Source organism: Coregonus clupeaformis, chromosome 5 (genome assembly GCF_020615455.1).
Source record: "Coregonus clupeaformis isolate EN_2021a chromosome 5, ASM2061545v1, whole genome shotgun sequence".
NCBI classification, from domain to species: domain Eukaryota; kingdom Metazoa; phylum Chordata; class Actinopteri; order Salmoniformes; family Salmonidae; genus Coregonus; species Coregonus clupeaformis.
In genome coordinates, this window is record NC_059196.1 from 8,960,223 (window position 1) to 8,975,127 (window position 14,905).

The window sequence follows — 14,905 nt, forward strand, 5'->3', positions numbered from 1 at the left end:
TATCTATCTCTCTATCTCTCTATCTCTCTCTCTCTCTCTTCCGGTCTGTCTGTTTCTGTCTCTCTCTTTCTCTCTCTCTCTCAGGTCATGCATGCACACTTATTGCAGACCTCTCGCCTTGCACGCCGTCATTCCTGTCACCAGCCACTCATGACCTCTCTCATACTTATGGGGACATTCGCTGACCAGAGCTATTTTGGGATGCAGTGGAGACTATAGGATAGCAGTTGGAGAAGTTTATTTCAGTACACAATCTTCTTATCCTCAGTCATTGCATATATTTTTATATAACTAGTTCTGAAAAACAAACAACAGAAAAGACAGAAAAACCAAACGTATATACAACTATCCTAAATGAGAAGAAACGGTTGAGCAAAGACAAGTGTGTCAAAAGTTCCTCTTAGAATGACCCCAACACAGCCGTAACATCTTCCAGATCAACCTCCCCCAGTACATAATTGTTCCTTTGACCTTTTGATTCTTAATGCCATTTGTGGTAACTGTTCCATGAGTTTGATTAAATGCTGCTTATCCTAACATCCACAGCAGATTGGTCGGGATCATGTGCTTCAGTTCCACAGCACCCTAATTTAATCAACAGCACCTGATAGTTTGCAGGATATTCTTGGCAGACCAGTCCTGCATGCAGCTCTGCACCGCTGTATTGCAGATATTTTCCTCTGGTTAGAAAATTACCGGGTTCTGTCCAGCCAACCTCACGTGCAACCCTGTTCGTTCAACCCTCACGGTGAACTCTTATAATTTTGGGTGTCAGTAGATATAATCATTCTGAGGACTGACGGATCAAGGCCCATCTGATGTGTACACACAAGTATATGACAGGCTCTCCCTGTTATGTAATTCCAAATAAAATAAAATAAAATCTTATTTGCCACATGCGCCGAATACAACAGGTGCAGACATTACAGTGAAATGCTTACTTACAAGCCCTTAACCAACAATGCAGTTTTTTAAAGAAAAATGTAAAATAGTGTTAATTAAGAAAAAAAAAAAAAAAAAAATAGCTAAAGAGCAGCAGTAAAATAAAATAGCAGTAGGGAGGCTATATACAGGGGGGTACCGGTACAGAGTCAATGTGCGGGGTCACCGGCTAGTCGAGGTAATTGAGGTCATATGTACATGTGGGTAGAGTTAAAGTGACTATGCATAAATAGTAAACAGAGTAGCAGCAGCGTAAAAGATGGGGATGGGGGGGGCAGTGCAAATAGTCCGGGTAGCCATGATTAGCTGTTCAGGAGTCTTATGACTTGGGGGTAGAAGCTGTTGAGAAGCCTTTTGGACCTAGACTTGGCGCTCCGGTACCGCTTGCCGTGCGGTAGCAGAGAGAACAGTCTATGACTAGGGTGGCTTGAGTCTTTGACAATTTTTAGGGCCTTCCTCTGACACCGCCTGGTATAGAGGTCCTGGATGGCAGGAAGCTTGACCCCAGTGATGTACTGGGCCATACGCACTACCCTCTGTAGTGCCTTGCGGTCGGAGGCCGAGCAATTACCATACCAGGCGGTGATGCAACCAGTCAGGATGCTCTCAATGGTGCAGCTGTATAACTTTTTGAGGATCTGAGGACCCATGCCAAATCTTTTCAGTCTCCTGAGTGGGAATAGGTTTTGTCGTGCCCTCTTCACGACTGTCTTGGTGTGTTTGGACCATGATAGTTCGTTGGTGATGTGGACACCAAGGAACTTGAAGCTCTCAACCTGTTCCACTACAGCCCCGTCGATGAGAATGGGGGCGTGTGCAGTCCTCTTTTTTTTCCTGTAGTCCACAATCATCTCCTTTGTCTTGATCACGTTGAGGGAGAGGTTGTTATCCTGGCACCACACGGCCAGGTCTCTGACCTCCTCCCTATAGGTTGTCTCATCGTTGTCGGTGATCAGTCCTACCACTGTTGTGTCGTCGGAAAACTTAATGATGGTGTTGGAGTCGTGCCTGGCCATGCAGTCATGGGTGAACAGGGAGTACAGGAGGGGACTGAGCACGCACCCCTGAGGGGCCCCCGTGTTGAGGATCAGCGTGGCAGACGTGTTGTTACCTACCCTTACCACCTGGGGGCGGCCCGTCAGGAAGTCCAGGATCCAGTTGCAGAGGGAGGTGTTTAGTCCCAGGGTCCTTAGCTTAGTGATGAGCTTTGAGGGCACTATGGTGTTGAACGCTGAGCTGTACTCAATGAATAGCATTTTCACATAGGTGTTCCTCTTGTCCAGGTGGGAAAGGGCAGTGTGGAGTGCAATAGAGATTGCATCATCTGTGGATCCTTTGGGGCGGTATGCAAATTGGAGTGGGTCTAGGGTTTCTGGGATAATGGTGTTGATGTGAGCCAAGACCAGCCTTTCAAAGCACTTCATGGCTACAGACGTGAGTGCTACGGGTCGGTAGTCATTTAGGCAGGTTATCTTAGTGTCCTTGGGCACAGGGACTATGGTGGTCTGCTTGAAACATGTTGGTATTACAGACTCAGTCAGGGACATGTTGAAAATGTCAGTGAAGACACTTACCAGTTGGTCAGCACATGCTCGGAGTACATGTCCTGGTAATCCGTCTGGCCCTGCGGCCTTGTGAATGTTGACCTGCTTAAAAGTCTTACTCACATCGGCTACGGAGAGCGTGATCACATAGTCATCCGGAACAGCTGATGCTCTCATGCATGCTTCAGTGTTGCTTGCCTAGAAGCGATTTAGCTCGTCTGGTAGGCTTGTGTCACTGGGCAGTTTGCGGCTGTGCTTCCCTTTGTAGTCTGTAATAGTTTTCAAGACCTGCCACATCCGACGAGCGTCAGAGCCGGTGTAGTATGATTCAATCTTAGTCCTGTATTGACTCTTTGCCTGTTTGATGGTTCATCGGAGGGCATAGCGGGATTTCTTATAAGCTTCCGGGTTAGAGTCCCGCTCCTTGAAAGCGGCAGCTCTATCCAATTAGGAACTTGTAGATGGAAGAAACTAAAGACAAAGTCTTCTTACGTACGGCAGCAGTCTAAAGATAGGCCATAAGAGGAGACCTAGCAGGTGAATAATATAATAAATAATATGCCATTTAGCAGACGCTTTTATCCAAAGCGACTCATGATTTTTACGTATTGGTGGTCCCGGGGATCGAACCCACTACCCTGGCGTTACAAGCGTGATACCTTCACCGGCCGTATTTAAAGTGGTATAGTCTTTCATCATGCATTGGGGTCTGGCAGAAAAGGTCTTCCCTGGGGTTTAATGCTCCCTCAATGAGTCCAAACATGTTAGTTTATTTTTATAATTCTAAAAACTTTTTTTCTCTCTCTTCTCTCCCTTCGACTCCGGGAATTCCCATGGAATTGTGTTAAGGATTCCTGCTGTAGAGCTGTGTGTGTGCGTGTGTGTGTATCCCTTGGAACGAGAGTTTGATTCTCGCTCTGTCTTTTCTCTTCTTCATTCTGTCTTTGCTTTGAGCTGTTCCCCCTGGACGAGCTGCTGCTGGAAGGATCCCATCTGGACGCCACTTGTCTGGGCTGTTGGGTAAACAACAGACAGGCAATTGAGCATCCCAAGAGTTGAACCATTTAATTTATCTGTAAACAACTTCTTGACAATGGAATTGCCAGGCATTTAGTCAATGTTTGGCAAAGTTAATGGTGCAGAGCAGACATCAAGGCTATTATGGTTCCACTTTCTGAGCGACCTTATTCCCTTCATAACAGTTCATGAATGGCCTTGTCTGTGTCATTATCTACTGTCATCACTGTGACATGTAGGAGCAGATAATAAGTCAAAACTTGAGTTGAAAAAAGTTATTTGAAACTGGAAGTCTATTCCTCTTCTTGTAGTTTCATTCCCAAGGGGACTTTTAGAGTTTAATGCTAACATTATGTTGGAGTACTTTTACAACGTTGCCATTTAACTTTCATTTACCGTTCTACCAATCACCTTCTTTGCCCTGAACACATCTTAATGAGGTCAGGAGACGTCACCATCTGAGATGACCATCTAGTTTTCTCCATGATATACAAGTCAAACTGTATTCCAATTATCACTGTTTGCTGCAGACTACACTCACTTCTCCACTCTTTTCCATATATTTCTAATGCTGCTTTTGCCATGTTGCTGTTCTCCTCTCCACCATGCAAGCCTGTGCTCCTGGAGGTGAGCTACTGTAGCTAAGAGTACAGCTCTACTATCAGAGGCACATGTGTAAGAGGATATCCCCCCACAGCCCGCAGTGCCACGGCAGACTCCAAGTAGCCGAGCCAGGGACCTGGGAGACTGGAAAGCAACTTAATCGGAGCCCCTACAATTATTCTATAAATTAGACAGCCAGTCAGCCTCAGCCCCCCACTCCTCTCACATCTGTCTGGGATAGAGATCAAGCTACATAGCTCTCTCAACCACCACCGGCTCTCCCTCTCCTCCTGCTCTCTCATGTTGGAGCGGAAGACGACGGACTGACTCATTGGGGCCAGAGGTAAACAGTTCCTGGCCAATTGTTTTGGGAGACATTTTGGAAAAGACCCCTCATTACATAAATATGAGCTCCTTATGTGACTGTGTGTGTGCGTGCATGCATGCACATGTTTGTGTGTATGTGTCTGTCAGTGTGTGCGCTTGCGTGCATGAGTGTGTATGTTTGTGCATGTGTGTGTGTGTAGGGCAGAGAATGTGGGGTACAAACACTCCCCCTGAGGCTGTAAAGATAGAACCAATGATAGAACCCAAACAGTCTTGGTGCTAGTTACTGCTTGTTCTGCCCATTGTAATGCGCTCATAATTTTGAACTCCCAGATACCACACAATACCTGTAGACCTCTGCCCTGTTTAGACAGAGAGATACAATATGCATGTACGTATAGAGTAGAGTAGAGTAGAAAGTTGGGTGTGATCATTTCTTCTCTGAACTGGTGTGGTTAAAGTGTGATGTCTAGGATGGGAAACCTCTGTAGCTGTGCTGTGACAATAACAACATGCAAAACATTGATGAGTTCACAGGCCAGATAGACAACCATAATGTCAATTATACAGGTCCTGCCTCAGGAATGCAGACACCTTTCCTCCATCTACGTCTCTTGGCCAACCAATTCTACACAAACCTCCGCTCAACAATGTCAGAAGCAATGTTGGAATGAGACATTGCTTGTGAAAACAATTTTGATCTGTTTACGTGAAACTGTGCATTGTGCCACAAGAGACACAGCTTGGGTGATTTGCTTCCATTTGTCAAATTAATTATAAACGAACTGTAGCTCTCAGTTGTAAGAACAACATGATGATCACAGAGCTTCATTTCAATGTCATTACTTATTATGTAGGATGCTTAAATCAACTGAGACATAATAGCTAGTGATTTTGCAACCCAATATTTGAAAGGCTGTTGTTTTGGTTCTCCCCAGTCATGCAGGTGAGGGAGGTTGAATGACCTGAGTGTCCCGTCACAGTTGGTCCCTGACATCCACTCTTTGTCAGACCACAGAATAATATTTCAACACTTTTATGGGTCTGTATGTGTTTTTATTGGTCAAAGAGGTCCTTTGATGTAGAGAGGAAATTATACATAAGACAAGGCGAACGCCATCCATAGACCTTTGTGCTCTTTTGATAGCCGGATCACTAAATGCTTAGTTAATCATGAACACCTTTTGTACACGGCTGTGACTAACCTGTGTACTGTGCACTGGCAAGTCAAACGGTCCTGCACTTTGGACTGAGATGTTTGGATCTACAATACGGAAATTAATAAGTAAATGGGAACAACATGCCATGCAAGGCAAGCAAACAAACAAAGTCTGATGCTGAAAATACAGCATAAAGTTGTATCGCTCAAGCTTCTTTCAGGGGAAGTGAAGGGTTCTAATTCCGGCATCACCTTTGTTTACTCTGTGGCTTGCCCAATTGTAAGCCTATAGATTTGTATCATTGATTCATAATGGGCTATATTGGTATTATCAACACCTAGGTCAAGAGCTTGTTACAAAACCTTTGTCTAATGTGACTTGGAATGAGTGTCATTTTGCTGTGTATCTGCGGAGTCACAGGTGTTACACTCTTAAGCAAGTAAGAACATTAAAGCTGCAATATGTAACTTTAGAAATGTGAGTTGTAGATCTGTCATTATCATTGAAAGCAAGTCTAAGAAGCGGTATATCTGTTTTATGTGCGCTATTTCTATAGCCAGGCTCCCGAGTGTCGCAGCGGTCTAAGGCACTGCATCTCAGTGCTAGAGGCATCACTACAGACCCTGGTTCGATTCCAGGCTGTATCACAATCTGGCTATGATTGGGAGTCCAATAGGGCGGCGCACAATTGGCCCAGCGTTGTCCGGGTTTGGCCGGTGTAGGCCGTCATTGTAAATAATATTTTTTTCTTAACTGACTTGCCTAGTTGAATAAAGGTTAAATAAAAAATCTATAAAAATAAAAATCTATGCTTCCCGTTCTTAAGTTTCGTTATTGCATCTTTTACTTTCAGTTTTGTACACCAGCTTCAAACAGCTGAAAATACTATATTTTTGGTTATTGAAAATATATTTCACAGCGGTTTAGATGGTACAATGATTCTCTAAATCTCTATGCTTGTTTTGTCTTGTCACATAAACTGAAATTAGGCAAACTATTAGCATTTTTGCAACCAGGAAATAGTAGAGCGATTTCTGCAAAGTGCACCTTTAACCATAGTCGCCAAAAGTGAATATCACATGCTAAACACATACAGAGCTCAGATCATAATTAGATTCAAGGCAATTAGATTTTATGACAAATCAGCATGATCAACAAGGCTCTGAGCTAAGCCCATAAATGTTTGAGGTTTGCACACACCACAAAGGATCTGTTTGCTTGACCTCCTTAGCTCCTCCAATTCATAATGAATGCGGCCCAATGTGCCTTACCAGCTGACACTGTTTGTTCAGGTTTAGAGCCCTGGCTATTTGTTTTCCCCTTCAGTGGAGCGCACGACCACTTGGTTGCAGCAGTGTGTAAGTGCTCCTCCACGGGGACACCAACCTGGGGGCCACCCAGCAGGCAGTGCGTCACCTGGAGATAAGAGATCTGATGATGAGGTGGAACATCACTGCCTTCAGAGGTAATCTACCATTTAATGTGGCACTTTGATCGAGCCACAGATCTCCAGATGTTGCTCTCTGTGTGGCACTTCCTTTACACACCTCGGTATTGTCAAAGTTCCCCCTTAAGGACATCATAAAAGTATAATAACACGAGTGAGTAGGAAAGAGGAGTGACTTTTTCCAACAAGGAAATCAGTGAACACCCCATGTGGCTTGACACAACTAGTAATTATCTGAAGCTCACAAGCTATGATTCAATGGTCTCATAAATAATGTATGACATTGGGTTACAGAGCTTATAAGCGCAAATAAAAACAATGCCTCTGTATTTTTTGAAATCATAAGAAGTTTTTAGCCACAACTTTTATATAACTCAATTAACTAAATTCAGAAAAGAAGAGGGACTATTTTGATTAGGTGAATTAGAATCCATAATCATATTTACACAATCATTTTCACACAACCTTTTATAACAACTGCAGTAGCCTTATCTTCTTGTGCAGTAGTGGCAACAATGCTTCATAATAACAAAATGGGTATTACAAATATTCAATTTACCTTGTCTTGTGGCCTAAACCATACCATATTCTATCATTATTGTGCAAGCTTGGATTTTCTTGTTGGATCACAACCAAATCATCAAATGCCCTTGTGCTACATTTCGAGGGTGCTGTGCCTTTAAGAGTTTACAACGCTCATTGAATTCACAGCGCCGTCGCTGAAAGTTTTGATGCCATGCAAGTAGCCTACTCTGCAGTAGTTTGGATACCGAAGGAAGTGACGGGACTGAATGAGAAAAAAAGACGAGGATAAAAACAGAAAGCAGAATACGAAGCAACGTGCTGTGTTACGATTAAGAGAGAGTGTGGGATACTACATCTTGCATGATTCTGATATACATTCAAGTCGCAATGGGCAAAGTTGTTTAATGGTTGCAAAGTAGCTGTGAAATGAAAAGCCGAGATTGAGGTCTTGATGGAGGTGGGTTTACCTACTGTATGCGTTTGATAATTCACCGAGTCGCGTTAATGTTCGTACAAAATCAATCAATCACGGCATGAATTCTAGTTTCAAAGTATGGAAGACGAACAATTGCTTGGATTTCATTATTATTATTATTTTACAAAGAATAGATAGCAAAAGGGCTATCTGTTAACTCTGAAATGCAACTAAATAATTAGCTGCTGATATTGAATAGAGACGGTTGGATTTCACCTGGACTTTAGTATTTTTCCTCTGTCAAGTTCAGTTCTGCGTCTTCTGGAATGTTTGGGAGTTGTGTTCCACCGGTTTCAGCTCGGGTAAATTTATTTCTCTGGGCACTAATATTTTTAACAACGTTCGGATATTGTTCAGAGCTGAAGGTTCGAGTTCGTTTAGCTGATGGACAAATCACAGAGGAAGTTCTAGAAGCAGACAGTGAAAAAGACTCCATCACACTTGAGTTCAAACAGGGAGATGGAACTCTCATCACATTTGTCGCTGACTTCAAACAGGTGAGTGTCTTCAAATGTGTTTTCCCCACACCTTCACTGTTTTGTGTAGGGTTAGGTTATTGCCCAATGACCACCTATGTTGCCAGGCTGATCAGAGGTAATGCAGATGTTGAATGCAGACTATTATACCTCCATGCAACTAATTTAGAAAACAGTACACCATAGCCTAACAGTGTTAGTCTGTGTCATTTCAGTGCTGATGAGTTGACTCTGGCCATGGGCCCTCCTCTCCTCATGCTGGTAAATTCCTCAGCATGCATGAGTGAATAATGTGAGGTGGCACAACAAACTGATCATTGAATTAGGTTCTCACTTGTAAGGATCGGTTTAGGAATGCTATGCTTACTTTTCTGCAATACAACTCGTCTTTACTCGGAGCCTGCTCAGTCCTATCAACACAGAGGGGCCTAGTCTGAGAGTAAGGGCATCTATCTACTCCAGTGGTTCACTAACTTTGTTGTACCAGGGACTGGAAAGCAATGGTCCTTCTTTCTTGCAGTACCAGTTACATTAAACAATGGCTACATTAAAACTAGCACAAAATAACTGACTAAGCCTAAACCAGTGTCAGCTAACCATAAGGGACCGGTCAGCAACATCTCCGGGGCCGGTGTTGGTCCATGGGCTAGTGGTTGTGAACCACTGCTCTACTCACTGTTGCAGTGTGACATGTGAACCAGCAAACAACATGCAACCTGTTCCCCGGGTGTCACTGTGCACGATACTCTCAGACACAGACCAAAGGCATGCGTCTGTGATTGTTGCAGTCCCACAGAAACGGACAGCCTGGCAAGAAGTGAAGGGGGAGATTTTCTAGGATTAAGTGGGCATTTTTGATCTGTGGTCTGGTTCACAAACCAAATGGCACATTTTGTGATGAAGAGAGAGGCCGCTACGTTGCCAAATCGGTGATGCCACATCTCTGAGCACATCACACCATGGTGGTGAAGCCTGTTTAGCTAAATTCGCTAAAGGCACAGGGCTCTTTTTCCTCTTGGTTTCCTCTCTGATCAGTTCCACTCAGACGCCTGCCTCTCCATTCCGTTTACATGTGGTTCTCATCTAACTCTCTATCTCAAGGATTTATGGAAGGTTGGATCAACTGTGGCTTCAAGCTGCCATGCAGAATTTACTGCTCAGAGCCACATCTGGAAAGGAAAGCTCTTAAACAGGGGATATCAAACAATGGGTAGCAGTAAACGGACAGAGTAGATATATGAATGGATTTGTTGCTGTAATGAGTGTGTTCACGGGACCAGCCAGGTAGGTGTGTAGATGCTGTTATTATCAGTCATAGCCTCATGCCAAAATCCCCATGAGTTGGCATGGGTTGTGGGAACAGGAGTACTGTAATCTATGGGATCAGTACAACTATGAGAATCGGAATGAGTCATTCCGTGATAAGAAGAGGGGGATGAACTGAACATTTAAAAGAACATGGACGTGTGGTGAAATGATATGGCTACCTAACAAACCACACCTTAATCTGTAGGAAGGGATTATTTTTATTCTCCATTTGCCTGAAAACAGCTGGAATGTGTATACTGGGGATTCATTTACCATGTTCAAGCAAGCGCTTGACCCCAAAATGTAGCGCCTGATTCCCCAAAATACAATTTGACAAAAAAGGGAGATGCAATTGTCAAAGTCTCTATACTAAAATCAAAAGACCACTGCTTTACATTGAACTCCTGAATGGCGCAGCGGTCTAAGGCACTGCATCTCAGTGCTTGAGGCATCACTACAGACTACACACTACAACCGGCCGTTATTGGGAGTCCCATAGGGCGACGCACAATTGGCCCAGCGTCGTCCGGGTTTGGCCGGTGTAGGCCGTCATTGTAAATAATAATTTGTTCTTAACTGACTTGCCTAGTTAAATAAAGGTTAAATAAAATAAATGAATACATTTTTTTTTTTTTATCCAATGTTGTGGCACATTCAGAATTACCCAGACGTAGCAGTTACGATAACAGAACTAGCGCCATCATAAGTGCCTTAATGAGAGCTTTGACCAACCTGATAAGGTAATGATTACATTAAAACAAGTACGGCAGGGTTCCCTAGCTGGCGGCCCGCGGGTGATAATTTTTATGTGTGTGTGTGTTGTTGTTGGACATAAAATACTGTAAAAACACCAGCAAATCAGCTCTTAAGTTATTTTAATTTTGGAAATCTGTTCCAAAGTATTCCCACGCATAGAGAGGTATACAGATGTAAGCAAGGTTTGAAATGATTCTGATTAAGTTAAATAATATATCAGTTTGGGCTTCTTGCAGTCAATTTGCAGTTGACAAATTCTTTGTAATTATGTTCCGGCCCCCTGACCATCAGCTCAACAAAAGAATCGGCCAGTGGCTGAATCTAGTTGATGATCCCTGAAGTAGGGCATCATATTCTAATTCTTGTATTTTTAAGTCTCTAGTCTAAAACTACCTAATGCGGGGAAAAAACCCCAAAAAAGTCTAATGTTACCTTGAATGAAAAGGGAAACCTCCCCAGAGTTTCACTTCAGGGCACAACCTCACTCCCACCCCACGATGCTGGTGGAATAAAATAGAGTATCAGTCTTTCCTTTTGAAGACAATCAACTGGGAATGTGTAACATTTTTGAGTGGGAGAAATATCTGGGATCGTTCACGATGATGCAGGCCTGCACACACTCATCAGTGAGAGAATGTTTATGTGGTCTTTCCCAACAGCTTGAATGTGAAACACAAAACTAGCTTTGCTATGTCTCAAAGGGCACCTTATTCCCTTTACACTGAGTATACCAAACACTGAGTATACCCTTTCCCCTCAGAATAGCTTTAATTTGTCGGGGCCTTGGACTCAACAAGGTGTTGAAAGCGTTCCACAGGGATGCTGGCCCATGTTGGCTCTAATGCGTCCCACAGTTGTGCCAAGTTGGCTGGATGTCCTTTGGGTGGTGGACCATTCTTGACATGGGGAAACTGTTGAGTGTGGAAAAACCTATCAGGGTTGCAGTTCTTGACACAAACCGGTGCGCCTGGCACCTACTATCATACCCTCGTTCAAAGGCACTTAAATATTTTGTCTTGCCTATTCACCCCCTGAATGGCACACATACACAATCCATGTCTCAATTGTCTCAAGGCTTAAACATCCTTCTTTAACCTGTCTCCTCCACTTCACCTACACTGATTGAAGTGAATCATAGCTTTCACCTGGTCAGTCTATTTCATGGAAAGAGCAGGAGTTCATAATGTTTTGTATTATAGGAAAAACACCAAGAGACAACAAAAATACTATTTGCACACTATATTATGTGCATAATATTATATACAGTACAGTTAAATTAGATCTTTAGAAAGAGGAGAGGCACTGTGATACAATATGTTTTTTAAAGCTAAACTTTGCTTTTTGCCTGAGTAACCTCTGGTGGCAGAGCATTCCACGATGACATGGCTCTATACATAACTGAGCAACGCATTAAATCTGTTTTTGTTTTGGGTACCGTAAAGAAAGCCATAGTGACGTGGTGGGGTATGCACACTATATATACAAAAGTATGTGGACACCCCTTCAAATTAGTCGATTCGGCTATTTCAGCCACACCCGTTACTGACAGGTGTATAAAATCGAGCACACAGCCATACAATCTCCATAGACAAACATTGGCACTAGAATGGCCTTACTGAAGAGCTCAGTGACTTTCAATGTGGCACCGTCATAGGATGCCACCTTTCCAGCAAGTCAGTTTGTCACATTTCTGCCATGCTAGAGCTGCCCCGGTCAACTGTAAGTGCTGTTATTGTGAAGTGGAAACGTCTAGGAGCAACAACAGCTCAGCGGCGAAGTGGTAGGCCACACAGAACTGGACCGCCGAGTGCTGAAGCGTGTACCGCGTCTGGCCTCTGTTGCAACACTCACTACTGAGTTCCAAACTGCCTCTGGAAGCAACGTCAGCACAATAACTGTTCGTCGGGAGCTTTATGAAATGGGTTTCCACGGCCGAGCGGCCGCACACAAGCCTAAGATCACCATGCGCAATGCCAAGCGTCAGCTGGAGTGGTGTAAAGCTTGCCACCATTGGAATCTGGACCATCTGGCAGTCCGACGGATGAATCTGGGTTTGGCGGATGCCAGGAGAACGCTACCTGCCCCAATTCATAATGCCAACTCTAAAGTTTGGTGGAGGAGGAATAATGGTCTGGGGCTGTTTTTCATGGCCCTTAGTTCCAGTGAAGGGAAATCTTAACACTACATCATAAAATGACATTCTAGACGATTCTGTGCTTCCAACTTTGGTGGCAACAGTTTGGTGAAGGCCCTTTTTCCTGTTTCAGCAATGCACAAAGCGAGTTCAATACAGAAATGGTTTGTTGAGATCGGTGTGGAAGAACTTGACTGGCCAGCACAGAACCCTGACCTCAACACCATCGAACACTTTTGGGATGAATCGGAACGCCGACTGCGAGCCAGGCCTAATCGCCCAACATCTGTGCCCGATCTCACTAATGCTCTTGTGGCTGAATGGAAGCAAGTCCCTGCAGCAATGTTCCAACATCGAGTGGAAAGCCTTCCCATAAGAGTGCAGGGCTGTTATAGCAGCAAAGGGGGGACCAACTCCATATTAATGCCCATGATTTTGGAATGAGATGTTCGACGAGCAGGTGTCCCCATACTTTTGGTCATGTAGTGTATGTCTGTTAGAAGTGGATGCAAATAGATTATACATGCATGTTGATGTTTCGGTCTATGAGAATACTTTCAACCCAATACAATGCTTTTGGTTTTAGATGTATTTAAGACCAGTTTATTGTTAATTACCCATTCTGACTGTAACTGTTTGCTAAGAGTCTCCGCGATATCACTGGCTGTAGGTGCTAATGTGTAGAGGGTGTAATCATCAAAATACATAGTAATTTTAGCTTCTTGTAAGACAATTAGCTAAATCATTTGTAAAAATAGAGAAGAGGAACAGCCCAAGGCAGCTACAAAGGTTGGCTGCATATGCAAGAGTGGGGTGTGTGTGAGAGGATACGTGTGAGAGCGCGGGTGTGGGAGGGAGAGTGTGTAGGCGTATAAGTATGAAGTTATCTGAACAGTACAGATGGTTACACTGGCCGTGTCCGAATACCCGTACTACATACTGTACTTAAAGATGCACTATGCAGAAATCTCTCTGCCATTTCCTGGTTGCTAAAATTCTAATAGTTTGCTTAATTTCAGTGTATGTGACAAAACAAACAAGTATAGTGTAGAGAATCATTGTACCACCTAAACCGCTAAGAAATATATTTTCCATAACCAAAAATATTGTATTTTCAGCTGTTTGAAGCTGGTGTACAAAACCGAAAGTAAAAGACGAGAAGCATATTATTCCATTCCAATATATTTATTAGTGAAACCAAATTGCTGGAACATATATCAATTAAATCAAATGACCTAGTACACATACCAAAACTTTTCAAATGTTCAAATCAAAAGGCTATTGCACAGAAAAACGTGGACAGTTGGGAGCATCACAAATTCAGAACCGCTGGACAGCAACATAATAAACTGAAGCGCTGATAATTGGGAATGAGATCAGAATGACTGCTAAGGCCATAGGGCGGCGCACAATTGGCCCAGCGTCGTCCGGGTTTGGCCGGTGTAGGCCGTCATTGTAAATAAGAATTTGTTCTTAACTGACCTGCCTAGTTAAATAAAGGTAAAATAATAAAGGCTTGATCCTTAAATGGCGCAGTGGTCTAAGGCACTGCATCGCAGTGTTAACTGTGCCACTAGAGATCCTGGTTCGAATCCAGGCTCTGTCGCAGCCGGCCGCGACCGGGAGACTCATGGGCGGCGCACAATTGGCCCAGCGTCGTCCAGGGTAGGGAGGGAATGGCCGGGCAGGGATGTAGCTCAGTTGATAGAGCATGGCGTTTGCAACGCCAGGGTTGTGGGTTTGATTCCCACGGGGGGCCAGTATAAAAAAAAGATGTATTCACTAACTGTAAGTCGCTCTGGATAAGAGCGTCTGCTAAATGACGTAAATGTAAATTAAATAATGAAATAGGTAGCATAGCTTACAAAACTAAAACAATCCATATGTTAAAATCAAAAGGCCTGATTTTAATGACATCAATAATGCAGCCACATCCCGTGTCCCCGGTGCAGACACATTCAGAAATCAAAAGATGGTTTAGTATTTTGTTTAAAAGCTCTGACGACAGCCAAGAGAACAAGATATACACTTTTCAGTGAGAAAACAGAAATCCACTTTGGGTAAAAAAACCATAAGACTTATATTTTCAAAGATGTAGCCTACGATGCAATACTCGTGATGATTTTAAGGATAACAAAAACTACTTAGCCTACATACAACAACCTCTCCCTCAACGTGATCAAGACAAAGG

The 14,905-nt window shown here is 43.5% G+C and overlaps 1 protein-coding gene across 1 annotated transcript in view; it reads left to right on the forward strand.

The window, feature by feature from the left end:
* The first annotated feature begins 7,774 nt into the window (after positions 1–7,774).
* LOC121560957 (out at first protein homolog) overlaps positions 7,775–14,905 on the forward strand; it is a 32,387-nt gene continuing 25,256 nt past the window's right edge. The window contains exon 1 of the mRNA XM_041873715.2: positions 7,775–8,537. Coding sequence (XP_041729649.2) covers positions 8,307–8,537 — 231 coding nt within the window. The 5' untranslated portion in view covers positions 7,775–8,306. The remainder of the gene's footprint in view (positions 8,538–14,905) is intronic.